Source organism: Hippocampus zosterae, chromosome 14 (assembly GCF_025434085.1).
Source record: "Hippocampus zosterae strain Florida chromosome 14, ASM2543408v3, whole genome shotgun sequence".
In the NCBI taxonomy this organism is placed as follows: domain Eukaryota; kingdom Metazoa; phylum Chordata; class Actinopteri; order Syngnathiformes; family Syngnathidae; genus Hippocampus; species Hippocampus zosterae.
This window is the reverse complement of record NC_067464.1, coordinates 2,898,401-2,926,283: the sequence shown is the minus strand read 5'-3', so window position 1 is coordinate 2,926,283 and position 27,883 is coordinate 2,898,401. Positions and strand designations below refer to the sequence as shown.

At 47.7% G+C, this 27,883-nt stretch overlaps 1 protein-coding gene across 1 annotated transcript; it reads left to right on the top strand.

Annotated features, from left to right (window-relative positions):
* The first annotated feature begins 840 nt into the window (after positions 1–840).
* On the top strand, positions 841–27,823 carry stag1a (stromal antigen 1a). The gene is made up of 32 exons (XM_052085514.1): positions 841–996; positions 13,985–14,177; positions 14,422–14,542; positions 14,627–14,782; positions 14,887–14,983; positions 15,079–15,155; positions 15,469–15,673; positions 15,962–16,113; positions 16,201–16,274; positions 17,031–17,154; positions 17,239–17,337; positions 17,420–17,499; positions 19,081–19,188; positions 19,260–19,374; positions 19,597–19,714; positions 19,820–19,923; positions 20,173–20,265; positions 20,363–20,656; positions 21,193–21,263; positions 21,361–21,529; positions 22,237–22,329; positions 22,426–22,600; positions 22,696–22,835; positions 23,013–23,114; positions 23,229–23,377; positions 24,361–24,489; positions 24,575–24,777; positions 25,153–25,321; positions 25,402–25,518; positions 26,271–26,385; positions 26,480–26,560; positions 26,920–27,823. Exons 2-32 carry the CDS (start codon positions 14,149–14,151, stop codon positions 26,941–26,943), a joined length of 3,783 nt encoding a protein of 1,260 aa, XP_051941474.1. The 5' UTR covers positions 841–996; positions 13,985–14,148; the 3' UTR covers positions 26,944–27,823.
* Positions 27,824–27,883: the final 60 nt, after the last annotated feature.

Below are 27,883 nucleotides of genomic sequence, written 5' to 3'. Positions count from 1 at the left end.
TTTTAAGAATTCAGTAAGTGATGAAGATGCAATGCAAGAATATGTGATCGGATACAGGATGATAAAATATGCTAAAATATGATACGTGAAGGTTAGATGCACTATGAGATGCTATCATACAACTCAATGAGAGTAAATTACACTGAGTTATATGTTAAGATACGTTACAATATAATGCGCTGATGCTTTGCCTATAAATAAAATTTATTATTTTTATTATTATATATCATTGCACAGAGCAAGAAACACACACACACACCGTTTTTAGAACATACACAGGTATTTTTCGAAATTGACATTGTAAAATAAATAGATAAATAAAAACTTAAGCCAGATGGGTGAACAAGCAAGCAAAATATTCTTTTTCTTGTTTTCTCAAAATATTTAAGAATGACTTTCAATTGTGCTACATGGCTGACGATAGTTAATCAATAAAAAAATAATGAATACTATCGATTGAGTACTTTTTGTGTATAAATATCAACAGGTAAACAGACTTTTCACTCTTATGTCGTAAGGGTGGCGTCACGAGACGTCATATTGTTGTAACCGCATTAGTAAGGCTTTTTTTCATGAATGGGTAGAAAAGGGTTGGGTCACCGCTGAATGTTGTTCAACATAGCGGAAAGTGAACGTATGAGAAGCTTAAGCGAAAACAGGTGGCAAAGACGTCGGGGTGAGACCACCGCCACTCGCGCGCGCGTCCTCGACCCCCTGTTACCTCGAAGGCAAGGCGCGTGCCCGACGCAGCGCACGTCCGTCGCGGAGTGTCCGCCAGGGGGCAGCCGCGTCCCAGCGTGAGGCTGCGCCGCTCCCGCTGCATCGCAGAGAGGAAAATACCACCAGATGGCGGTTTAGGATTGCTGCTCTTCTCTGCGAGGCAACCTTCCGCTCGCACGGGCCAATTTGCCAATATAAAATAAGGCCAAATAATAAAAAAGGGGATCGATTCGTCGCTGCGGGACGTGACGCCGCAGCCGCGGATGGTCGTTTAAGGTGAGTGCCCGGTGGTTTTTTTGTCGTGCTTTTTTTTTTGTGAGGCGGGAAAAAGGGGGTGGGGGAGGAAGACGAGCGTACAGATTCAAGATGGTGGACGCGCTGGAAAAAGGGAAGGCTGCCGCTTGGTTGTTGGAAGGGGAGGAGGATGGGCGCTAGCGGCGGCTAACGGAGGCCACTGTAGCCGTTTCCTCCTCGTCAGTTACCCGAGCCTAGCCCGCGAGCTAACTAGCTTAGCCATCCAAAAATCAAAAATGTCGCCGGTGGAACTCGTCAAAGACGGATCCGCCTCCTTCGCCGCCCTTGTCCACCTGTCGCTGGAGTTGTCAACAAATACAAGAAGCCACGCTCGTGTGACGTCTTCTGTTTGTGTGTGTTGCGACTCTGGTTGTACCTCGCTAGGAACCTAACACAACTGGGTTCTTTTCGAGGTTCATCCACACTCGCACACCCTCCGACTCCCTTTGCTTGCTCGTGTGGGCTTTAGTTGGTTTTCTGTTCTGCGCGAGGTGTGCAAAGAGCCCGGAGACAACTTCAGTTGGGATTGGCGCCGTGTAAATAAACCTGACTGTAAATGTGACGTGCTGACGCTGTGCTCCTCTTGTCTCTGCTTTCTACCTGTGTGTCAACAATAACAGTCGCCTTACAAGTTTAGCTTCTTCTTACTTCCTCTTTCTCCCTGGTCTTAACGGAGGTTTTGTTTCTCAAATCACGAATTAACCCAATAGTTCACCATTTGCTGCTCACGGCGGGGTTTTCTCTTCCCGCCGAGCAGGTTGGGAAATATGAGTCACATCAGATGGGGGGTGAGGGGTTTGGATTTTCACCAAGCAACCAACAAATTTTAATAAGGGGTCCTCATTCGGGTCTACATCGCCGGACTGACCTATGAGCAGCAACTAGTTTTGATAGTGGGGGGTCACACGTGTGTCATGATGATTACATAACCGCTTTGTTTACAGTCAGCATGTGACTTGCAGAACCAGCTAAAGGTTGACACATCAGACATGAGATGTTGGGTGGTGTTGTGAGAGTGTAATGGGGATTCCGTCCAAATTTTTTATACGTTTTTCAGCAAATATAGGCCGATGGGTTTCTATCCAGGCCGATGACGATTAGTAGTAGTGGAGGCAGATAAACGATAGTTGGAGCCCATGTCCGTTTGAGGTCAAAGGGTAAATATTGGCATCCGCATTTTTAAAACCACAAATTGCAACATGTCGTTTAAATGCCTTTAGGGCATGTTTGTTTGCAACAATGAAAGTGTGGGGGTTTTTTTCTTTCACGTTTAATTTCCGCGACCATGGTGAGGATAAGCGGCTCGGATAATGGATGGATCTTGATAGCATTTTGTTGGAAAATTCGAACAAAAAGTGCAAGGAGCTCCCAGGTTCATTGGTCTCGAAAGTTAAATCAAAACTTGAACAAAGAAATGGCTCGCTAAAGTTTTTGACAGAAACTGAATTTTTTTCCAAAATTTCGGGATAGCTCAAAAGTTAAACTTTAAATTGTCTTTGTTCCATTTCGTGCCATTAAATTTAAAAACAAAAGAAAGAAAGAAAGGCCAAAACCGATGTGTGTTAAATTGCTGAATATTGGTACCGATAATCAACCCGGCCGGCAATCTGTCCTTTTTTTTTTAATTATTATTTTTATTTTTGTTTCCCTTTGCTATATTCTTTTTGCGGATATTGTGCGGCGAGCACAGCGCACCATGCGATGACATCATACGAGAGAGTCTCTCTGTCGCAAGACGCTCGGCTGACTTGTCAGCAAATGTGATCATGGACAGATTGCTGATCCAGCTTTTGCGCTTTGGAAGAACTGTCAGCATAAAAACCGAGCTGTTGTGAAAAGGAGATTAAGTCGCCCGTGTCCTTTTTCGTCTGTATGGGAGCGCAAGTGCATTCCCACATTAATGTCACTTGTTTTAATCATTCCAGAAATAATCCAATTTCTTTTGCCCCCCCCCCCCCCCCACTCCCACACTGTACAGATGATAAGTTACAGTGCAGTATGATGTGATACATGATATGATATTTGATGATACTGTCGGACATACATGAAGAAAGTTGCGATACTACAAAACATGCGCCATGCTGCATTGCAATAAGATTGCGATAGAGGACCGCAACCCACAATTATTTCAATATTGTGTAAATAATAATTGTAATAATTTTTTTTTCAATTAATCAAGTCAGCTGACACAATTTTTTTTCGATTTCTATCCCATAGTCGAAAAACAGGACATTATCAAGAGTACACTTGAAAAAAAAATCTTGATCTAAAAATGAAATGCATTTGGTTGTTATTCTGTATGAATCATTTTCCTCAACCATGCATTTTTTAAAAAATACAAATACCCAAATATTCGATAGCTGCATCTCTAGTCGACCAATTTTTGTGAACGACACAAACGAGTTTCACTGAAGAATGCCCCCATAAATAAATCGGACCGGGTTCCCTGTGGCGAATAATGAATGGTAACGGTCGAGGTAGGACTTTGGAGGAGGAGTTGAGGTGTGGGGGGTTGGGGGGGCAGCTCTGCTGCATGTTAACAATACAAAAGTGCCCCCCAGTCATCCATCATGGGTTTGAAACTCTGCAACTGGGCACTGCTCCAAAATGGAAACTTCTCTCTGGATCTGAAATGATTGTTGTGTCCGTGTTGGCCTGCTTGATATCTTGCTTTTGTGTGCTCATTGTCTGCTTGCGGCGTTTTTTTTTTTTTGTTTGTTTTTTTGCTTCCTCTATTTAAAATGCCAGCGTGGTGATGCTGTCTCTTATTATGTCATTCCTTTTCCGTAGGCTTCGGGGAGGTGCGCTTGCCGCTTGCCAGCAATTAAGCAGCTCGTTTTTAATGTTATGCGGGCGCCAGAAAAAGTGTTTGGGCTGGCAAGGTGAAACACTTCTTCACCAGAAGAACAATAGTACCGAACGAGCATGTCCTAGATTTCCAGTTTTTTTGCAAATAGCGATGCTCGATCGTGGTACGTCTTGCAATTGCGATGAAAAACGGTTGCTTATATTCAAAGAAAAATGATGGCTCTGGATGTTAAAAGTGAGCGCCTTCAAGCACGTCTCCAGTCCGTGCTATATTTGCGTCGCTCTTACTTGAATATTGATGCGCTCACCTGTTGTCACTGCTTGCCGCCGCGTCCGGTGCAAAGGAAGCGGGGAACATTTTAGTGCGAGGGGCTCGTTACGATGGACGTGGCATTTCGGAGGCGGTGATATAACCTGGACGATGATGATTTGATGTCAAAAAGGAATAAAATCGTGGGGGTTTCATCCCCCTCCTCCCCCTCCCAACTTGGCTCAATGTGACCAACATACACAACAGACGGATTCATGCTGATTGGTCGCATTGTAGTGCAAGCCTGTGTACCAATACTTTTGCTCCCCGATGTCCAATGGGATGCGGTCAATCAATGGGTTATCTCACATGCTCCTCACTGTAAATTGATTGGTATCTTGCTGTGGGCGGCATCTCTCAGTCGAGCTCCGCAAAGGTAGTCGGGAATGGCGTTTGGGTCTGGCGGTCTGCGCCGCGATGAGAAAGGAAAACAGGACGGGACGAATGAGTCAAAGGCGTTTCTCAACTTTCCTACACAGACAAGGCAAAGTTGCTGCGTCAGAGCCTTGACAGATCGTTTCTCGATTTGGCTTTTATTTGTAAGTGAAGAACAGCCTAAACCCGGTCCACCTGAATATTGATTTGAAGTCACTAAAATGGCAAACTGGGCGGCCCGGTAGTCCAGTGGTTAGCACGTCGGCTTCACAGTGCAGAGGTACCGGGTTCGATTCCAGCTCCGGCCTCCCTGTGTGGAGTTTGCATGTTCTCCCCGGGCCTGCGTGGGTTTTCTCCGGGTGCTCCGGTTTCCTCCCACATTCCCAAAACATGCGTGGCAGGCTGATTGGACACTCTAAATTGTCCCTAGGTGTGAGTGCGAATGGTTGTTCGTCTCTGTGTGCCCTGCGATTGGCTGGCAACCGATTCAGGGTGTCCCCCGCCCACTGCCCGAAGACAGCTGGGATAGGCTCCAGCACCCCCCGCGACCCTAGTGAGGATCAAGCGGTTCGGAAGATGAATGAATGAATGAATAAAATGGCAAACAAAATAACCACCCACGGTCATGATCCCCAAAACCATGAAACTGAACCGGCGTCATTTCAACCAGATTGTAACAAGTGGATGTGGAATAAATGCGCCGACGTCCTCTGTGTAGTTTGACGGGAGACGCTCAGAGAACCTTTTAGGAAGACACCTGGGAACCTTTTTTTGGTTTTCTCAAATTTTGAAGGCATTGCATAACGGCACCCAAATCAAACCCGTTCTTCCTTGGCCCCTTTGTCAAACCTCAGCGCAGTCTTGTGGAAATCCCCCCCCCCCGGCCAACCGTCAAATAGAAGGTCAAAGCAAAGCTTTAACTCAAGACGTGACCCCCTCCACCCCGACAGCCACTGCTGTTTTATCACACAACCAAACCTGCACGGCACAATTGAATTGAGATCTTAAGCGCGACGTCCTTTCGTTGCCAAAAGACGGCTCGGCTGGCGAGGCCTGCTTCCACCAGATTAGGACCGTGTCACACGGGAGATCGGCGGTTTGACACACACGGCAAACACACAATCACGCAGCCATCTGCTCTTGCCGCAAAGTACTGTACGCTCATTCTTTCGACTACACACACACACACACATATTCTGGAGGAGGAGGGGTGAGGAAGGATGCTGTGTGAATCGCACAAAGTTAAAAGATCTCGGCTGAAAAATGGAATCCCTGCCCCCACCACCACCACACACACACACACACACACAAACACACACACACACACCACCTCGGTGAGTGTGAATTCAAGATAAATGCGTCATAAGGGGGGAAAGGACAATGCAATTTGCGACGAGGCTGCCTTCTTGCCTCCGGTTGACAGAAAACGGACCTGTGCGGCGGCGCCCCCTTACCCTCGCTACCTGTTAAAACCGAGCCCCTTCACGTGGGGGGGGGGGGGGGTGATGCATTCGAAGTTTGAATTCCAAACTCAATTTTTTTTTTATGTGAGCCCGCGTATAACTTGAAACGTTCTTAAATCAAGGTATTATTTCCCATTGAAATATATGGAAATGCAGTTAATCCGTCCCCGTTGCAAAGTGAAGTAATATTTACCCTTTTTAAAAAAAATAATTTGCTTAAAATGAATATAATGCAGGGCGGCCCGGTAGTCCAGTGGTTAGCACGTCGGCTTCACAGTGCAGAGGTACCGGGTTCGATTCCAGCTCCGGCCTCCCTGTGTGGAGTTTGCATGTTCTCCCCGGGCCTGCGTGGGTTTTCTCCGGGTGCTCCGGTTTCCTCCCACCTTCCAAAAATATGCATGGCAGGCTGATTGAACACTCTAAATTGTCCCTAGGTGTGAGTGTGAGTGCGAATGGTTGTTCGTCTCTGTGTGCCCTGCGATTGGCTGGCAACCGATTCAGGGTGTCCCCCGCCTACTGCCCGAAGACGGCTGGGATAGGCTCCAGCATCCCCCGCGACCCTAGTGAGGATCAAGCGGTTAGGAAGGAATATAATGCAATATAGAAACACGTGATTATAAATCTTTGGGAAAGTTCTGACATCCCTGTCAACATGGGAGCGACTTCCGTCTTCAATCAACGTGGCCACTCGTGTGGGGTTTATGATTGGGTGAATGTTTTGTTGGCGAATAGAATGGATGAACATTTCCGTCATTTGCCGTCCGGCCCAGCCCCCGCCCCCCTGCGGATAGCGGAGATCGACTATGTCATTGCTCTCCTCACTCCCGCTGATGGATTTCGCAGATCTGCGCTGTGTGTGTGAAGCAGCTGTCGCTCTGCTGCAGTCAGAAAGCAAATAAATGCGAGCGGCGGAGATTTCGCGGCAGCAAGCAACGCGCGTGATTGATGCTATTGTCGGGGAAAACAAGCGGACAACACTTCAACCGGTCATTTGGCTCTTTCCTCTCATGACAATGGAATTTGTTGGGTTTTTTTTTTTAACCTGACAGTCCATTCTTTGTGTTAGTGCTGAAAAATGAATTAGTAGTCGCTTGGATTTCTATCGCGTCTGTCAGGTTACATAAGAACATTTAACATGCACATGGCCTGTCCCGCAAAATTTTTCTAGACGACACATTTCATCCCGATAAATTTATTTATTTATTCATTCATTCATTCATCTTCCGAGCCGCTTGATCCTCACTAGGGTCGCGGGGGGTGCTGGAGCCGATCCCAGCTGTCTCCGGGCAGTAGGCGGGGGACACCCTGAATCGGTTGCCAGCCAATCGCAGGGCACACAGAGACGAACAACCATTCGCACTCACACTCACACCTAGGGACAATGGAGAGCGTCCAATCAGCCTGCCACGTATGTTTTTGGAATGTGGGAGGAAACCGGAGCACCCAGAGAAAACCCACGCAGGCCTGGGGAGAACATGCAAACTCCACACAGGGAGGCCGGAGCTGGAATCGAACCCGGTACCTCTGCACTGTGAAGCCAACGTGCTAACCACTTGACTACCGGGCCGGCCCTTTATTTATTTATTTATTTATTTATTTATTTATTTATAATACGTTAAATTGCCCCTCTGCGAAATATTTTCGTCTGGGGCGCTTCCACCTGATGTCAAAAGTTTCCAACGCGTCGCTTCTGCAACGTATAAATCGGCGCAGCGTCTTTTGCGCGGTTGCCGTCCACCCGCTCCTCTCCCACGAAACGCAACGTGAAAGCGGCTCCTCCGCTCATCTCCGTTTCTTGGCAAGCTTATCGCATTTGAGAAAAATTGTCGCCTGAAGGGGTCGGAAAAGTTGCTCATTTGGCAAGACCGAGAGTGATTTATCTTTGGCGTGTTCGCAGCAATATGCAAGCTTTGATTTATGTCAGCCTCCCAAGCGTTTCTTGAAAAATAGCCCTGACAAATAAAATGCAATCGGTAGCTAAAATGAATTACTCGTCTGACCAAACACGCAGTTAACTTGTCGCCGCGATTGACTTTCATTGCACAAAATGAAATCTTCTGAGTGTTGTTGACTTAATCATGGCTTCACAGTACCTAATTCACACTCTCTCCATTTTAAACCTCGTTTGATACTGAGAAACCGCCGACCCGTTCGTTTTGCTGTCACCTGGCCCGGCGAGGCCAACCAGGACTCGTGTTCGCCGCGTCTATTTAAACCCCTACGTCCGGCTGGTCGGCCGCCTGCCTTCCCCGCCGAGACTCCGCCGTCTGGTTTATCGCCGTGAAACAGCTGAGAACCATTTAGGGAAATTTACACCGCAATAATAACGCCTGTGACAGTCCAAGGTGGAGGGGGGGGGGGATTACCTCATTTGAGGTCTCCGTGGGCTAGGTTGCCACGGAAACCGACCTTGGAATAAGAGAAACGCTGTGCGCCGGTGACACCGACTTGTAACGTTTGTCTCAACTCGCTATTTATTTGCTTTGTATGAAGAGAAGCGGCGCGGGTTTAAAAATGCGATCCTCTCGAAGCGGGACGTGATGTCAAAACTGAGCAGTTTTGACGATGGCAGTTTTTTTTTTCGCTGTTGCTGCTCTCGATTTAAAAACTCTAGAAATTGACAAGAAAAGCCTCATGACATATTATAAAAACATCTACTGATTGTCAATACTTTTTTTTTTTTTTTTAAGAAAGCAAGTGATGGCAACTTTTGAATACCGCACCAAGCACATTTTGGGCTCACATCCCCAGACAGATTTTAGCAGCGATTATTGAACGTGAGACATGATTTGCTTTTGCGGGCCACATAAAATGACAAAGACGGCTGGATCTGGCCCCTGGGCCTTGAGTTTGACACCTGTGTCGTAAAGGAAATACCAGTTTCTCAGTGCCAGTAGACCGGTACCTCTACTTGGAGTTTTCTTAACTCTAAAAAATTTTTAAGTAGAGACGCAGTTTCCATGTAAATGCGCTAATCCTTTTTCCAAGCCCCCCAAAATTCCGACATAAATCTTTTATCAAGCACAAAAATTCCTCAAAATATGTAACAAATTATTGCACAGTAAATGAGAATTGTGCATCATGTAAAAAAAACAAAGAATAGAGTTAAAGAATAAAAATGATGTTCATTTAACTTTTAACGGCGTCCTCATAGTTTTTTTGCCCTCTTTAGTTCACGTTCGCTCTCAGAAGTGATTTTTGGCTGGCGTTTTGTCAAGAACCGATCCAAGGACATTTGCTTTTAACAATCCTTCGAAAACATCAGCATAGTGAGCGATCGCACCGACTGGTGCACTTTTTCTTGGGTAATTAACATTTACGTAAAGCTATGTGAACGCCTCATGGCCCGAGGGGCGAATGACCTAGACGCTGCATAAAAATTTATCTATCCCTCTCCACACATCGACGCATTCGGTAGAGGGTCCCTCTTAGCCAATGGGATGACACAAAGATGCTAGGTAATAGCCAATGGCGGAGCACCTCTAAGTATGTTGCGTTCAGGAAACCCGGAGCACCGAGTCGCGGCCCATCCTGTAATTTTTTTTTTTACCTTTCGTATCTTGAAATTTCTTTCGGAACAAGAGAGGCGATATTTTCCTAATGACGCGTTTCGTAACTTGAAAATTTCATATGAAGAGACGTTCGTAAGTAGAGGTTGCCGGCGTTATACCCAAATCTCCCCTTTTCTTATTGCTCGCGATTGTTCTTCTCATTTCAAGACAGACAAGCGACATGATGCAAAAATATCTCTTTCTTTTTTATTCAGAGGCAAATACTGTCATCAACCGCTCCAGTGACATTCATGAGCGGCGCATCCAGTTTTGGTTTTTTTGGCCCGCCCTGTTGCTCGCAGCACCCCGGAGATAAAGGCTCTCCGAAATACACTTGTTCCGGTGGTTTAGGAGGATTGGCCAGTCGGGACGGCACACGAGGTGCGCCGCGTAATGATGTCGCCGTCACCGCTCATTAAAATCTTGGCTGTCTGCAAACACCATTCCAACGGTTAAAAAAAAAAAAATCCTCCAGTAGTGAGTTGTTTGGATAAGACTTACCCGCCCCCCCCCCACTTGTTCTGTCGCCTTCTGGCGCTAAGTCATTAACAGCTGCTGTGTTTGTTGAAGTGTGACTGACCCCGTAAATCTCCTTTTATGTAATAACGTGGCTATATGCACTCTCTCCGAAAACACATTTGCAGCCGGTATATGACCTGGAAGTTCTCAGCAACGCACGCTTCCTCCGCTATTTCTTCTTCAAATGAGATCGTTTTTGGAGTATGCGGTTACACTGCTGCGTCTCAGGTGGGCTGACCCAGTCCCTGACGAAATAGCCGTGTGCTGTCATTAGCGGTGCGATGGATCGGTACAAAATCTTTTTGGGCTGCAAGACAAAAGTGGCATCAGGACCAGCGTACCAATTTTACAGGCTAGCCATCCATCCATCCATTTTCCGATCCGCTTTATCCTCACAAGGGTCGCGGGGGTTGCTGGAGCGTATACCAGCCGTCCTCGGGCAGGCGGGAGGACACCCAAAACCGCTTGCCAGCCAATCGCAGGGCACGCGTTAGATGAACAGCTATTCACGATCACGCCGAGGGGACAATTTCGAGTGCATTTTTCGGCTAAAAGAGCACATTTGAGTCGGGCTGGTTTGCCAAAAATTGATCGGTAGCCACTGTAACCGTGTCAGACCGTTGGCATCAAAGTGTGCCGAGCCTTTTTCGCCGACTAAAACTGCCTTTGAAAAGGAATCTGGGGCTCTTGTCAGCCTACAGTGGGGCACTCGGTTAGCGGCTAGCTACGAACACCGGCAGCGTCCTGTATAATATTATGTCATCGTAATTATTATTGTTGTTCTTTTTTTTTGTTTTTTTTGAGCGATTAACTCATTCAGTACCAGCCAATCCTATACCAAGTCTGAAAAGACGTTTAAAAACGTCTTTGGGAGTGACGTTTTGGCTGCCGCTGCTCAACCCGTATTGTTTTGTGTATTTTGTTATTGTAAAGTGTCCTTGGGTGTCCTAAAAGGCGCTTATAAATAAAATGTATTATTATTATTTATTATTAATGAGTTAAACGTGACTTCAGGATGACGTTGTCGGCAGCAGTTTGTGACGGCAATATTAAGTGGCTTTGACGACAGTGGGGAAGACAAGACAAGTCGGCCGCTACGCTAGCACGCGCTGCCGGGAACAACTTCAAAATAAAAGCGCGCCATGGAATTGGTGTCCGTGTATTGTTTTTGATTTTGAAGTTGGCCTCTTGTTCGTGTGTAGTACGAGGACTTGTTGCCGAGGCTGGCTCGACTTGTCTTCCCAACGTTGCATGCGGGAAAAAAAATAATAATAATCAGGCCCTGAGGTAGGGAAAAAAAATCCTCTATTATTATTATTATTTTTATTTTTTTAATCGAGGTACTCGTCAGACACAACAGCAGTCGACTTACATTTCCAAACGTGCAGCGGAGTCAAGAAGTCTATTTTTGAATGAAGCAGCGATCGAATCTCCCCTTTTCCGCGCCCTCCCTTTTCTCAGCTCGGTCCCTCCTGTCCCCCGCTTCCCACCCAATCAAACTCGGCTCTCGGCTGTCGGGCTTATGACCCCCGCCGGTCGCCATGGCAACGAGGGCCTGCCTCCCGGAGAACGCGGCGTGCATGTTAAGTGCTTTTCTCGGAGGCTCGCCGTCTCTTCTGTCTTGCCGTACGTTCTCTTCACATGCACGCAAATAAATTACAGCTCGCGATCGGGGGGGGGGGGGCTGTCGCTGTCGGGTATTTTTAGAATTGATGGATTGGATTATAAAATTCAGCATTCAGATGTATTCCCAAAATAATTTCCCCCCCACCCCCTTTTTTCTACACATTTTTCACGTAACCAAATGTGTCATTCTGTGAATAAAAGTGTCGCATGTTAGAAGAGCAATATGGCGCGAGATATCGACTTGAATATGTTTGAAAAAAAAAAACATTGTCAATATTTTGTCAGAGAATGTCCCCCAGGCATTTCCTATCCCTCCTTGAGTTCGTCGGCACAGAAAACAACAATTGATTCATCTAAAAAGAGTCTTACGTGCAAATGTACCCGCAATTGTCTGCGAGTCTGACGCTCGGCCCTGTCGGTTCGTCGGACTCATTTTTCATCACACTCGAGCACCATCGTCAGCCGGAAGGTGTCGGCTGAATTTCGATGCATTCGGCATGTGGCAAGGTTCACCTTTTAAACGGGGAGAAACTTGACATTCTCTGAAATGAGTGAGCAACGTTTTATCATGAATAGGCATTCGATTGGTGGGAGGTATTTGTGCCAGCATGTTTTTAGAATCGTATCAAACAGCGTTATTGATATGCAACAATCCATCCAATAAAGACTCGAATCCGAATCGTGGTGGGGAGAAAAAAAAACGTAATTGATATGTACATATTTGGGATGGGCAAGCACCGATAGCAGGTATCGGTATCGAACCAATTGCGGCCTTATTTCAAGATATTATTTGTCTCACAATTGAGAAATTCCCAATTTACCACAGCAAAATCATGAAAGGCAGAATGTAGAAGATAAAAAAAGTATATCAATAAATATAAATAGAAAATATAAATGGAAGCATATTCAAAATGAGTGATTGGGCGAGAGGCCAGGTTTTCACGACTAGAGCTAGTTGTTTGTGTTTTGTTTTGGACTGAAATTCTCCATTGCAGAGTGTCTTTTCTCCCCTTTTATCAGAATAAAACAAAATAATAATAATACATTTTATTTATAAGCGCCTTTCAAGACGCCCAAATCATCTTTCAAATGATCTGTCATTGATCCCAAAGACATTTTATGTGTCAAAAGCTTTGGTCAACGCCCAAGATCTAACTCACTTTTATGAACGGAGTTGTTACAGTAACGACCTGTTTTTTTTCTCTCTCACACCATTCATAATAATAATACATTTTATTTATAAGCGCCGACTAGACTAAACTACCCCTCAAGCAGTCCTTAACCCCCACCAGACAAAACAAGACCTCTCTTACAGCGTTACATTGACATTTAATTAACCCAATTCATATTCGTAGAATAGCCCCCCCCCCTCCCCACACACACACATACTGTACATTTTCTGGTCGGCAGCTGATGCGTTTGAGCTTCTCAAGCTCAGCACCGTGTGAGAGGCAGTATTCAAATACACACTCTCTTAGCCTGCCCCCTACTGTCGCCCAGACCTCCTTTCAAACACACGCGCATACGCTCTCACACACACACACACAAACACACACACACACACACACGCACACAGTCTGGGGGTAAAAAATGCACCCCTGAAGTAATATAAGCAAGCGGGACGTCACTTGAAAGCCCCCCAACCCCCCAGGAGGTTTAATTTACATTGAGGAATTTTCACAAACAAGTTTGGACCAATTAAGTCTCTGATTGTGCAGTTGGGCGCCAGACCGGAGGTGAAGGACTTTGCGGATCATACTGCTTACAGTGGTTGTTGGCAGAAACTGCACCGGCACTCATTGGCATAAAAGCAGGAAGACGATGAACGTGACCGTCGGTTTTCATGGCGTCGAACCCGCGGTGGGATCCAAGTCGCAAACGTTTTTTGAAAACTTTCCACCTATTCCAATATGACCATTCTTGTTTTTTTTCCTTTACAAAAGACCTTTTCTCGATGCATGTCTTGCGAGACGATTTTCTTTTCATGTCGAGAAATAAAATGTATTATTATTATTATTATTATTATTATTAATGTTGGCGAATATGTAGTGTAATCTTTAAGGCCGGCAAACTCGTGTAAAAAAATATCCTCTCGTTCCTTGGAATTATTTTACTCTGTAGTTCCCCACTTGGCCAGTTGGTGTCATCCTCTCACCATTTTATGAGACGAAACAGTGAAAACTGAACTCTCCCCTCATTGCATGTCACATATCTATTTCCTAAAACAGGGGTTCCCAATATTTTTTGCCCTAAAATGACAGTTCACTTCCAATTACTAATCATCATATGTTTGTTTTTGTTTTTTAACCTCTCTCCAGGAACAGAAAACAGTTAAGAGCCAGACTGCAGTCCGTCCTGGAGCCTTTCTACCCCCTCCCGCCCCATCCGACTCTCCCCCCCCCCACCCGAGCCTCGTCGTGACTTCCAGACCTGAGACGTGCACAACATACGGACCCCTCGCCGCCACCCCGAAGCTGCCAGGATGATCACCTCAGAGCTTTCCGTGCTCCAGTGAGTGACACTCTTCACAACCTCAACTTGTCTCCCACCCCCCCTCAAAAAATGTGTGCCAAAAAAAAATGTCATTCTGCATTTTTTTCCCTCACTTAAGTCGCTTTGTGCAACCCAACAAAAGATGCATCAATTACTCCAAATGAATGCAGTTTCTCATCCCGCCCACTGTCTGCAAAAATACTCGCCCCCGTTTTTGAATAGCTTTGCTCATTTTTAAATGATTTCAATTGCGCGTCGTTAGAGACTCGTCCAATGAGTCGGGGGCCACGGATGCAGTGGGCCTCAGCATGAGCATGGCGGACATGGAGGACCCCGAGGTGAAGGGCAAGAAGAAGCGAGGGAGGCCTGGCAAACAAGCACAGGTAAGACAAAAAGAAGGAGTTGAACATCAGAAACCCCGCCCCCAACTTATTGGTTCCTGGAACCGAACGTTCCCCTCTGTACAGACGGCCAGTAAGAAGCCCCGCAAGACGCCGGCGGACAAGGCGGTGGGCGTGGCCAGGGGGCGAGGCAAAGCCAACGGCGTGGCCCAACACAACGGCGACAGCTCGGAGCCCATCACTCTGTTCGAAGTGGTCAAGCTGGGAAAGAGCGCCATGCAGGTGGGCCCGCCACGAGCACGCGAAATGTCGAATGCAAGTGGTTAGCGAACTTGGACCGTTTTCTTTGTGTCTTTTATCCATTCATTTTCTCCGCGTGTGTTTAGTCGGTGGTGGACGAGTGGATCGAGTCGTACAAGCAGGACAGAGACTTGGCCCTGCTGGATCTCATCAACTTTTTTATCCAGTGCTCCGGGTGCAAAGGTACGACAGAAGAACGGCGCCGTACCTCGGCGTCCCGGGAAGCGAGAATTGCTGGTTTTGTGTTCATCGAAAGACACTTCTTCCGCCCTCGCCAGGCACGGTGAGGATCGAGATGTTCCGCAACATGCAGAACGCCGAGATCATTCGCAAGATGACGGAGGAGTTTGATGAGGTAAAGCGGTGAAGCGGCCGGAAGATAAAATCCCTCTCACACTGACAGTCAAAATTATTTTCTTTTTTTTTTTTCTTCCTGTTGTTGCTCGGAATGAACGGAATATTGCGCCTTCGTATTTTGTACATCGCACCTTATGCTGCTAGTGACGTCATTCTCAATAAGATGACACATGTACAGTATCTTAACTGTTGTATCGGCGTGTATCGTATCAAAGCGTATCGTATTGCTTGCTATCATTCTATACTTACCTACGTTTTTCTTGTGCCCCCCCCCCCACCCCCCACCCGCCACCCGCCTCTGTGTTCCACAGGACAGCGGCGACTACCCGCTCACCATGCCCGGGCCCATGTGGAAGAAGTTCCGCTACAACTTTTGCGAGTTCATCTGCGTGCTGATCCGCCAGTGCCAGTACAGCATCATCTATGACGAGTATATGATGGACACCGTCATCTCGCTCCTCACCGGGCTGTCCGACTCCCAGGTCCGAGCCTTCAGACACACGTCCACGCTGGCCGGTAAGAGTAAAGAGACTGACCGACCGTAAGTAGAGGCATGTCTCGTGGAGGTTTAAGTTACGTGGAGTCATTGCTCTTAGTAGAGGTTCGAGACCAAGGCCTACTGTGAAGAGCAAAAATGTGTGAAGAGTAGATTTTTTGTTCATTGCCTTAGATATACAGAAATTATTTGATGTAAAAAAACAAAACAAAAAAAACACCCCCCCCCCCCCACCCCCCAAAAAGCACCCTGCGGACTCCCACGTGGTGAGCGTTAACTCTCTAACATCGTTTGTCACCCGGCTGTAGCGATGAAGCTCATGACGGCGCTGGTGAATGTGGCGCTCAACCTCAGCATCCACCAGGACAACACGCAGCGGCAGTACGAGGCGGAGAGGAACAAGATCGCCGGCAAGCGGGCCAACGAGAAGTTGGAGCTCCTGCTGCAGAAAAGGAAGGAGGTCTGTGCACACAAAAAAAATAAGGAAACGGGCACTACATTCATTTTTTTAAAATAAAAAGTATCTCATGTGTTTGTCTCTGGGCAGCTTCAAGAAAACCAGGACGAGATTGAGAACATGATGAACTCCATCTTCAAGGGCATCTTTGTCCATCGCTACAGGTGCAAATTCTCATGGCCCCCCCCCACCCCCCCACCCTATGAAAGCCTTTGCGGGGTCATATCTAATGATTCCACGGTGTCTGTCTTTGTTTTTGTTTGTATTTCGATTTTCCATTATTGTTTTTCATGTTTTCTTGTTGTCTTTGTTTTTTGTTGTGGCCTGTTAATGGTAAAAAAAGGTTAAAAAGAAAATTTGATTTACTGCGCCTTGTGTCAATGTGTTATTGAAAAAAATATTTGGAAAAAGAGAAAAATAATTTGACAAAGCAGCTTTTGAGGACTGAAAATAAAAATCGGGGCAAACAAAAAAAAACAACCTGAAAAAGCAGCAAGAGTGCAACAAAATGTAGAGAGAAAAACATAATTTTAGGGGCTGGGTGGATTTTTAAAAAGTGTCTAGAAAAATAATCGGATTCTATAAAAATAACTGAGAGCAAATTCTGTCAACTGATTTGGAGTGGCGGTTAACCAAAATAATTTGAGGGGTTTTTTTTGTTGGTTGTTTTAAAGTTTTTTATATGGTACTAGAATCTGAGCAGACTTATCAAAATAAGAGGGAATTGGGGGTAAAATATCTTGAAATTACCACAGCTTAAGCTCCCGAATTAGCGATTGTGTTTCACGTCACAACCAAAGAGTCCATGGCGCAGCCCACCGCACGTAAAGTTTTTCTGAACATCAGCCCCAGTCGCTCGCGTTTCTCCGTACGCGTTTGAAAGTAAAAGCGTCTCGCTGGCGGCTCTTCTCACCTCCCAGGGATGCCATCGCCGAGATCAGAGCCATCTGCATTGAGGAGATCGGCGTTTGGATGAAGATGTACAGCGACGCCTTCCTCAACGACAGCTACCTGAAGTACGTCGGCTGGACGCTTCACGACCGGGTGAGTTTGGCGCAAAACTCCGCCGCCTTTTGTATCCCTTTACATTCCTTTGCTCACCTTGTTGCGATTTGTCTCCCTCCGCAGCAAGGCGAGGTGCGTCTCAAGTGCCTGAAAGCTCTGCAGAACCTGTACACCAACCGCGAATTGTTCCCCAAGCTGGAGCTCTTTACCAACCGCTTCAAGGTAACGCCGCAACGAAGACACAAAATAAAGGAAGTGGAGTCAAAGCCTTTGGAGTGACGCCCATCGGTTTTTGTCACAACAGGACCGGATTGTATCAATGACGCTGGATAAAGAGTACGACGTGGCTGTGGAGGCCATCCGACTCGTCACTCTCATCCTGCAGTAAGTAATCCCGAAGGCATGACGGCGTTTCCGACAAAATGGCGCATCTTTTGGCCCACTATGAAGTGACATTCAGACCAACGGTGTCACTGACACCTTTTCCCAAATAATCACCTGCCAAAGTATTTGCCTTGTACTTTTACATTGTACACATAAAGTCTTCAGAATCTGAATAATTTCACACCAGAAATTCAGAGATCCATTTCCCGTAATATGATGGACATATGGCGGCCCGGTAGTCCAGTGGTTAGCACGTGGGCTTCACAGTGCAGAGGTACCGGGTTCGATTCCAGCTCCAGCCTCCCTGTGTGGAGTTTGCATGTTCTCCCCGGGCCTGCGTGGGTTTTCTCCGGGTGCTCCGGTTTCCTCCAAAAACATGCGTGGCAGGCTGATTGAACACTCTAAATTGTCCCTAGGTGTGAGTGTGAGTGCAAATGGTTGTTCGTTTCTGTGTGCCCTGCGATTGGCTGGCAACCGATTCAGGGTGTCCCCCGCCTACTGCCCGAAGACAGCTAGGATAGGCTCCGGCACCCCCCGCGACCCTAATGAGGATCAAGCGGCTCGGAAGATGAATGAATGAATGAATGAATGTTGGACATAAACTAGATTGGACTGGAAAATCGGTGCCGTTGCTAAATCCGGCAACAGAAGGATGCTAACTAAGCTAAAAGCTATGACGGCCAGTCCCTCCCACCCCCTCCAGCCCGCCCTGACAGCACTTGGTAGCTCCTTCAGCCAGAGACTGTTACACCCGCGCTGCAAGAAGGAGAGATACCGACGCTCGTTCCTACCGACTGCTGTCAGGCTGATGAATAAAAAATAACAATCATAATAATAATAATAATAATTAAATGATGTGAAGGAAAATAGTACTAATTGTAAATAGTACTAATAGCGATTTATCCATTTGTGTTCATATTGTATTTAATTGAAAGATGTTTGTTGTTGTTTTTTTTCTCTTCTTCTTTCTTCTTTCTACATACATTCTTGCTGCTGGAGGCTGTAAATTTCCCCAGTGTGGGACGAATAAAGGATATCTTATCTTATCTTATCTTTCATCTTAGGCAGCTGGCTAAAGTCAAGCCTCTCATTTCTCACGAGCACTTTGAAAGTCTTTCATGCCTTCGTCACATCCCGGCTGGATTACTATAATGCACTTGACTTTGGAGTTAGCCAATCCTCCATTAAGCGTCTCCAGTTGGTCCAGAATGCTGCTGCTCGCCTCATGACTGGCACTCGCATAACTCCCACTGTGGCATCCCTTCACTGGCTCCCGATACATTTTAGAGTTCTTTTTAAAAAATTTTTTTAGATCCTATTATTTGTTTTCAAATCTTTAAATAGCGTCGTCCCACCTTACCTCGGATCGCCGGATCAGAGACGATTGGCGGTACCGAGAACTAAGCGGAGGCTCGAGCTTTTTTTCTCGCTCGTTTTAACATTTTTGTGCTTTCTCCTGTTTTTGTTCTTCATTTATTGTTTTTGCTTTGCTCCCCGTACAGCACTTTGTATGCAGCGGTGGTTGTTTTAAAGTGCTTTGTAGATATAGTTGAGTTGAATATTGCACTTTTGTCCTTACAGGGGCAGCGAGGATGCGCTGTCCAACGAGGACTGCGAAAACGTCTACCACTTGGTCTACTCCGCCCACAGGCCCGTGGCCGTGGCCGCCGGCGAGTTCCTGCACCGGAAGTGAGTCGGCGCCGACCTCACGCGATTTCCTTTGATCCCGTCGTGGCTTATTTGCACCCCGTTGCCGCCAGGTTATTCAGTCGTCACGACCCGCAGGCGGAAGAGGCGCTGGCCAAGCGCCGAGGCCGCAGCAGCCCCAATGGGAATCTCATACGGATGCTGGTGCTCTTCTTCCTGGAGAGTGAGGTAACGAATCCCTTTTCACGCAGTTGTTCCCAAAACGATGTACGGCGATTAATGTCTCATTCACATCAGCCGCTTGATTATTTGATGGCGGTGACTATTTTTACGTTTACCTTATTTAGAATGTGAGGACATTTTGGATTTTGTTTTGTTCATTTCTCTCACTGCCTCAATGCTCATTGTTGTTGTTGTTTGTTTTTTTGGGGGGGTGTTTTGTATGCGTAGCTTCACGAGCATGCAGCCTACCTGGTGGACTCCTTGTGGGAAAGCTCTCAGGAGCTGTTAAAAGACTGGGAGTGTATGACCGAGCTGCTGCTGGAGGAGCCCGTGCAGGGGGAGGAGCGTAAGACAACCGGACAGGATTTAGTCATTTGAAAGCGGCCAACTCTTTTGCTGAATATTTACCCCCCCCCCCCCTTCCCCTAACCTCATCCGTCCATCTCCGCAGTGCTGTCGGACAGACAGGAGAGCGCGCTCATCGAGCTGACCGTGTGCACCATTCGACAGGCAGCAGAGGCCCATCCACCCGTGGGCAGAGGCACGGGCAAACGGGTGGGTCGCGGCACGAGGGAACGGCGGCGAACCGCCATGTTTTCATTTTGGACTGAACCACCCACATGCCAACAGTTGGGGGATGGGGGGGGGTGGTGTGGGGGGGCTCCCATGTGATCAAAAGTCCGCAAAGTTGATCCTGTTGTGTGCGCTGCTTTTGAGCCTGCTCTTTGTCGTCGCCACCCGCCCTTACTGGGTCACGTTGTGTTTCTGCCCCCCCCCCCCCCCCCCCCCCCCCCCCCCGTCCAGGTGTTGACGGCCAAGGAGAGGAAGACCCAAATAGATGACAAGAACAAACTGACGGAGCACTTCATCATGGCTCTGCCCATGCTCCTGTCCAAGGTGAGCGAAGCCTTTTCGCTCAAAGCCGAGATGCGAACGGGTCGGGCGACTGACCCCCCCCCCCCCCCCCACCCCCTCCCGTTTTCTGCCCCCGCAGTACCAGGCCGACTCTGAGAAAGTGGCCAACCTGCTGCAGATCCCGCAATTCTTCGACCTTGACGTGTACAGCGCCGGGCGCATGGAGAAGCACCTGGACGCGCTGCTCAAGCAGATCCGGCTGGTGGTGGAGAAGCACATCGAGACGGACGTGCTGGAGGCGTGCAGTAAGACCTACAGCATCCTCTGCTCGGAGGAGTACACCATCATGAACCGCGTGGACATCGCCCGCTCGCAGCTCATCGACGAGATGACCGATCGCTTCGCTCACTCCGTGGAGGAGCTGCTGCAGGAGGTGAGACGGACAGATGAACTTGCATACCAATGTTTTTTTTCTTCAAACGGTTTAATCAGGGCGGCCCCGGCGGGCGAGTGGTTAGCGCATGTTCTCCATAGGCCAGCGTGGCTTTTTTCCGGGTACTCCGGTTCTCTCCCGCATTCCAAAAACTTGCATGGCAGGCTGATTGAACACACTAAGTTGTCCCAGGGTGTGAATGTGAGCGCGTATGGGTTTTTCATCTCTGTGTGCCCTTCGATTGGCTGGCAAGCGGTTCAGGGTGTCCCCCGCCAGGTGTGCCCATCGCACAAGGAAAGTAAACACTCACTTAAAATAAGATATCCTTTATTTGTCCCACACTGGGGACATTTACAGTCTACAGCAGCAAAATTGGGGGGTAGAAAGAATAGAAACAACCCCCCCCACCCCCCCACCCCCCAAAAATAAATAAATAAATTGTAGTAACTATAATTGTCTCACTTCATAGATACTCGCGGCGCCTACGGAAGCATGCATGTGCTGTCTTGTGCATCAACATGTTTGTCGAATCACAGGCCGAGGAGGCTGACGACGACGACATCTACAACGTTTTGTCCACCCTCAAGCGACTCACGGCCTTCCACAAGTTAGACCCTCTCGTCACTTCCAGTACGACGGTCGTTTCGCCCTCTTTGTAAAGTAACGCTCAATGTCCTCCGCCTCCCCACCCCCCGCTCCCGCAGCGCTCACGACCTGACGCGCTGGGATCTGTTTGGCAACTGCTATCGGCTGCTGAAGGCGGGCATCGAGCTGGGCTCCATGCCGGAGCAGATCGCCGTGCAGGCGCTGCAGTGCTCCCACTACTCCATCCTGTGGCAGCTGGTCAAGATCACGGAGGGGGCGCCCAGCAAGGTGCCTGCCACACACACGGGCCCGCATCAGCAACTCACACACTCACTCGGATAGATAGCGGCTGCAAAGCCGTCAACCATATTGTGTACATCTTCTATATGTATATTGCGCGTCGCCCCGCACGCGGTCTGTCCTTCCATCCGTCCCTTTTCAAAATGTACCTACTTCACCGCGCCGCCACTGCGCCGCTCAGGCAGTGGCTCACTACGATCGCGCGGGCATCTTAGCGAAAAAATGTTGTCTACCCACAAGCATTGCAATGAAATTGTTAGTTATTTAGTAGAGCTAAACATCTCTTAATTTTCGCGATAAGCAATGAAGATGAACAAAAAGTTGAACCAAGCAACAGCACTTTTGTGGGCCGAAGGCCCACCTTACCAGCCTTCCGCAGGAACTAGCTGATGAGCCGCCCGGAGGTCGGCGAACCAGCTAGTGTATTTATATTGAAAGGAAATGTCCCTTACGTATCGTTATGTTTTGTCCAAAGACACTATTTCCCTAAAGAAAACAATTTTAGCAAGTTAGCCATGTCATCAAAGCCGTTGTTATGCTCGTAGCATACAAAGGAAGGCCGCTAACCTGTTTTCTGGCTTTGGTTACCTAACCTAAAGATGTCGTTTACACATCATGTAAAAATCAGGATGAATACTTCACAAGGAACATGTTTGCAATTTTTGTAATGATGCTACTTGTGTATGTCCATGCAGGATGACTTGCTGGCCCTGAGAAGGGTCGTGAAGTCTTTCCTTGCCGTGTGCCAGCAGTGCCTGTCCAATGTCAACACGCCCGTCAAAGAGCAGGTACACTTTCCAGAGTGCGCTTCCTCGTCACCCCCAGATTTGGCCTTTTCTCTGGGTTTCCTAATCAAGCCCGCGCAATCAATCCGTTGCGCTCAGGCCTTTATGCTCCTCTGCGACCTGCTGATGATCTTCAGCCACCAGCTGACGACCGGCAGCCGCGAGGGCCTCCAGCCGTTGGTCTTCAACCCCGACGGCACGCTGCAGAACGAGCTGCTCAACTTCGTCCTGGACCACGTCTTCATCGACCAGGACGACGAGAGCCAGAGCATGGGTGAGAAGCGGGGGTTTGAGAGACACCGGAGCGTGTCTCAAAAGGCAAAAAAAAAAAACCCTGTCATCTCCATCGTGAATTCCATCGCCTCTCAGAAGGGGACGAGGAGGATGAGGCCAACAAGATCGAGGCCCTGCACAAGAGGAGGAACCTGCTGGCAGCTTTCTGCAAACTCATCATCTACGACATCGTCGACATGCCCGCCGCTGCCGACATCTTCAAACACTACATGAAGGTGACTGCTCATCTCTTCGCCTTTAAAAAAAAAAAAAAAGATTCCCAGGTGTCTGATTAGGATTGCAAATGCGTGGATATTTTCCGGTGAATTTCAGCAGACGTTTCGCTTCATTTCTCTGGGAAATTCATCCATTCGAGTTTTTCATTTTCTCTTTCTCACTCTACCTTTTTTTAGTATTATAACGACTACGGCGACATCATCAAGGAGACCCTGAGTAAAACGAGGCAGACGGACAAGATCCTCTGCGCCAAGACGCTCATTCTCAGTCTGCAGCAGGTCAGATATTCCGGACGGTGCCCATATTTATACCCACACACACACACACACACACACACACACACACACACACACACACACACGCATTATTGATTTGATGGTATGCACTTGTAGCTCTTCAACGAGCTGCTGCAGGACCAAGGCCCCAACCTGGACCGCACGTCATCACACGTGAGCGGCATCAAGGAGCTGGCCCGCCGCTTCGCCCTCACCTTCGGCCTGGATCAGATCAAAACCAGGGAGGCGGTGGCCACGCTGCACAAGTGAGCTCGCCGGTCACGACCAAAACGCGCATGCGCTGCTCTCGCCTCAGAAAGTTTCGCGCTTTTCCCTCTTTTGCCGTCACCGGTGCGCTTTTATGTGGCGCCAGAAAGAAGCCAAGGAAAAAGCACTTTTTGGGGGGTTTATGGTATTGTAAACTTTATTTTTATGTTTTTTTTGTCAGTCTTTTTTTATTTCTTACGCGCTCAAAATGAGCTAAAATAACCAGCCCCATTAAAAAAAAAACAGCAACAAATCAAGTCGCACAATAAATAAAAGTAAGATAAGATAAGATATCCTTTATTCGTCCCACACTGGGGAAATTTACAGCCTCCAGCAGCAAGAATGTATGTAGAAAGAAGAAAGAGGGAAAAAAAACCCAAAAACTTTATTTTTATGTTTTTTTGTCAGTCTTTTTTTATTTCTTACGCGCTCAAAATGAGCTAAAATAACCAGCCCCATAAAAAAAAATCCGCAAAAAATCAAGTCGCACAATAAACAAAAGTAAGGTAAGATAAGATATCCTTTATTCGTCCCACACTGGGGAAATTTACAGCCTCCAGCAGCAAGAATGTATGTAGAAAGAAGAGGGAAAAAAAACAAAAAACTTTATTTTTATGTTTTTTTTGTCAGTCTTTTTTTATTTCTTACGCGCTCAAAATGAGCTAAAATAACCGCCCCCATAAAAAAAATCCGCAAAAAATCAAGTCGCACAATAAACAAAAGTAAGATAAGATAAGATATCCTTTATTCGTCCCACACTAGGGAAATTTACAGCCTCCAGCAGCAAGATTGTATGTAGGAAGAAGAAAGAAGAAAGGGGGGGAAAAAAAACGAGTATACAAGAGTCCTACAAACTAAAATCCAAACTAAAACTGCTCTGAAAAAACGGTTCCAATCCGCAATTCTTTCCCATTTCTGTCGCGCTATGGAGCTGGAGCCGGTTTCTGAGGTGACTTTTGCTTCCGTTTTGCCCTCTTGTCAGAGATGGAATCGAGTTTGCCTTCAAGTACCAGAATTCTCGAGGACCAGACTTTCCTCCCATTAACTTGGCCTTCCTGGAGGTTTTGAGCGAGTTTTCTTCCAAGCTGATCCGCCAAGACAAAAAGACGGTGTAAGTTTAAAATAGCCCCATGGCTCCAAACGAAATCTTTGATCCGCGCTTGTATTCCTGAAATGCCGCGCATCCCCCCCGCCAGCCACTCGTACCTGGAGAAGTTCATGTCGGAGTCCATGTCGGAGCGGCGGGAGGACGTGTGGCTGCCACTGATCTCGTACCGGAACAGCCTGCTGACGGGCGGCGACGAGGACCACATGTCGGTCACGTCGGGCTCCAGCAGCAAGACGGGCTCGGTCCGCAGCAAGAAGGGACGGCCGCCGCTCCACAAGAAACGCGTCGAGGGTACGGCTGGGCGTTTAAGGCCTCAAAGAAAGTATCGGTTGGGGGGGGGGGTTATGTTCAATGTGATTTATTCTGGGATTTCCTTCCACTGTGCTCCTCTCCGTCATCCACAAAATACTGCGAAAATAATTCAATTCATCTTGTCTGTATCTTAGCAGGAATTCCCCCCCCCCCCCTGCCCGCTTATTTATTGCTTTTTAAATAGTAGCCGCAAGCAATTCGCATCAGCGGGGGCATGCTTTGCTGCTTTTAAAAAAAAAACTCATCCTGGGAAATACTTTTGAATTAACGAGTGAGATCGTTTGATTGACTCGCCGGCGTGGGGAGCAACGGCGTCGGGGGTGTACTCACGTCGACTTCCTCCTGACCTTGCAGAGGAGAGCAGCGTGGAGGGCTCGTGGCTGATGCGCAACGACCCCTTGCAGACGCCCAGCACGCTGCAAACCCCTCAGCTCACCTCCACCGTCCTGCGGGAAAACAGGCCGGCGGAACACATGCCCGACCCCGACTCGGAACCCGGGTCGGAGAACGACTTTGTCCACAAGTGAGCGCCGCCGCCGCCGTCGCCACCTTTCCGCTCATTTGAAGCACCCTTTTTGCTGCTTCACACCGCCGCGCCTTCAGCCCGCAGATGCAAATGTCGTGGCTCAGCCAGCAGAAGATGGAGGAGGTGAGCCGGAAGGACCGGACGGCCATGAACTACATCAAGTCGCGTAGCAATCAGGGCGTCCGGCAGACCGTGTAAGTTTGAAAAGTTGCCGCATGCGTTCTGTATACTGGAACACACTCACACACACACGCCAGATGCTCAATTGAGGCCCAGTTATCATACATCGCTGTGTACTTCGCTTTAGCTAATGGATGATCTGTGAGGAAACATCACTCTCAACGCACCCCACATTGCAGGATAAATTCTATTTTACAGACATATGATAATTCCGGCAGGGCGGCCCGGTAGTCCAGTGGTTAGCACGTGGGCTTCACAGTGCAGAGGTACCGGTTTGATTCCAGCTCCGGCCTCCCTGTGTGGAGTTTGCATGCTCTCCCCGGGCCTGCGTGGGTTTTCTCCGGGTGCTCCGGTTTCCTCCCACATTCCAAAAACATGCATGGCAGGCTGATTGGACGCTCTAAATTGTCCCTAGGTGTGAGTGTGAGTGCGAATGGTTGTTCGTTTCTGTGTGCCCTGCGATTGGCTGGCAACCGATTCAGGGTGTCCCCCGCCTACTGCCCGAAGACAGCTGGGATAGGCTCCAGCACCCCCCGCGACCCTAGTGAGGATCAAGCGGCTCGGAAGATGAATGAATGATAATTCCGGCCTTTTATTGGACGTGGATTCTCAAATAAAGCCCGATCATGCACTCAAGAGCCGCCGATCGATTAAATGTGGACTAACACAACCGATTAATCGCGCTACGCCTGGTTCGACGGCATATTTGTGGAGTGGGGGCGGGGGGGGGGTGCCGTGGCCGTCAAATGACTGCGCTTGGCTTCAGGCGCGGGCTGATGGAGGATGACGCCGAGCCCATCTTCGAGGACGTGATGATGTCATCGCGAGGCCAACTGGAGGACATGAACGAGGAGTTCGAAGACACCATGGTCATCGACCTGGTCGGTGACGACGCCGTCGGCTGGCCGCGCTTGTTTGAGACCTTGCTAAATGGTTTTGTGTGTGTGTGTTTTTTTTTTTTTTAAACCCCGCCAGCCGCCATCGAGGAACAGACGCGAAAGAGCGGAACTAAGACCGGACTTCTTCGACTCGGCAGCCATGATCGAGGACGAGTCGGTAAGAAATTGCGACAGTCGCCGTCACTCTGCGCTCAAGTGCAAAGGTTCGGTTTAATTCAGCGCACTCGCAAAATTAATTTGATGATTCAAATTCGTTAAACCCCAGCTGAGCTTTATCTGAAGAACATTTTTCTTTGAGGAGGCTTCTATCAGGCAAGAAAATGTGATACCTTTCAACTTAATTCAAAATTGTTGCCACACAGCTCTCTATAAAACCAATCACAAAAATCATAATTATTTACAAAGTCTCCATTTTGTTTTGTTTTTTGCACATCCAAAATTTAAGGCCTTCTTCTTCCCATCAAATATTTGCATGAACGTTTTTTTGTGAATTTTTTTGTTTGTGTGTCCTTGCAGGGGTTCAGCATGCCCATGTTCTGATGACAATGGTTTGGGGCGGGGGGGGAAGAAAAAAAAAAGGCGCTTTCTGATCAGGAAGTAAAAAGACAGCGGTGGTGGGGTGGATCCACACGAGCTGTCAGTCACACTCCTTTGCGAAGAAGGTACAGTATTGTACAAGTACTTCACCGCTGGACACCTGGTCCACCTCTTCTTCCTCCCAGGACAGTTTGGAGAAGGTGTTGGCCGGGTGTTCCACTCTGTACCCCCCCCCCCCACCCCCCCCACCCCTTCTCTCTCTCGTGCCCTTCCCTTCCCTTGTGTTTGCACTTTGGTCCATCCGCATCAGTTCAAACCGAGAGTGGATGTCAACTCTACATGGTCTATATCTGTGCGCTTATCACTCCTCCCCCCCGCCATCCCGTTCTGATCTTGGGAGTTACTCTGCACACAAATAGTTTTTTTGTAAAGTCAAAAGAAAAACGAGAAAAATACATTTCTAAGTCTGTAGCTTTAGTACGAAAAAGTTTTCAAATGAAGTGTTTGTTTGTACAGCGTTTCCTTCTCGAATGTGTATTCTGTTCATTTGTTGCCAAATGGTGGCCTACATACAAACATTCTCTTCCGGATCTTCCCTGTCTCACCTTTTTTTTTTTTTTTTTTACCCACCCCACCCCCCCTTCCCTCACTGCTTCAGTATTTGCAGTTGCCCCCTCGCCGCTACAACAGTGTTTGACTCGTGTCGGTGCATCACATATGTTGTTTGAATGTGTATTCAGGTTTTGCTTGTGTAAATATCACAGACTGTCCGCGGAGCCCGAACGTGCTCTCAAAAGCCTCCCTTTTCTTTTTTTGGGTTTTTTTTTTCTGTTGTTTTCAGTCGACCTTCAATCGTTTTTAAGAAAATAAAATGTGTACTCAATTTACAGTTGTCATCTTTTTGCACCCAAAAAGTAAAGAAAAACACGGTTTACCGTATTTC

What these genes read in the sequence shown, in the direction of transcription:
- stag1a (XM_052085514.1), top strand. Translation starts at nt 14,149, where the DNA reads ATGATCACCTCAGAGCTTTCCGTGCTCCA. An exon ending in CGACTCACGGCCTTCCACAA is followed by an intron (nt 21,264 to 21,360) that starts GTTAGACCCTCT and finishes CCGCTCCCGCAG; the next exon opens with CGCTCACGACCTGACGCGCT. An exon ending in CGACGAGAGCCAGAGCATGG is followed by an intron (nt 22,601 to 22,695) that starts GTGAGAAGCGGG and finishes ATCGCCTCTCAG; the next exon opens with AAGGGGACGAGGAGGATGAG.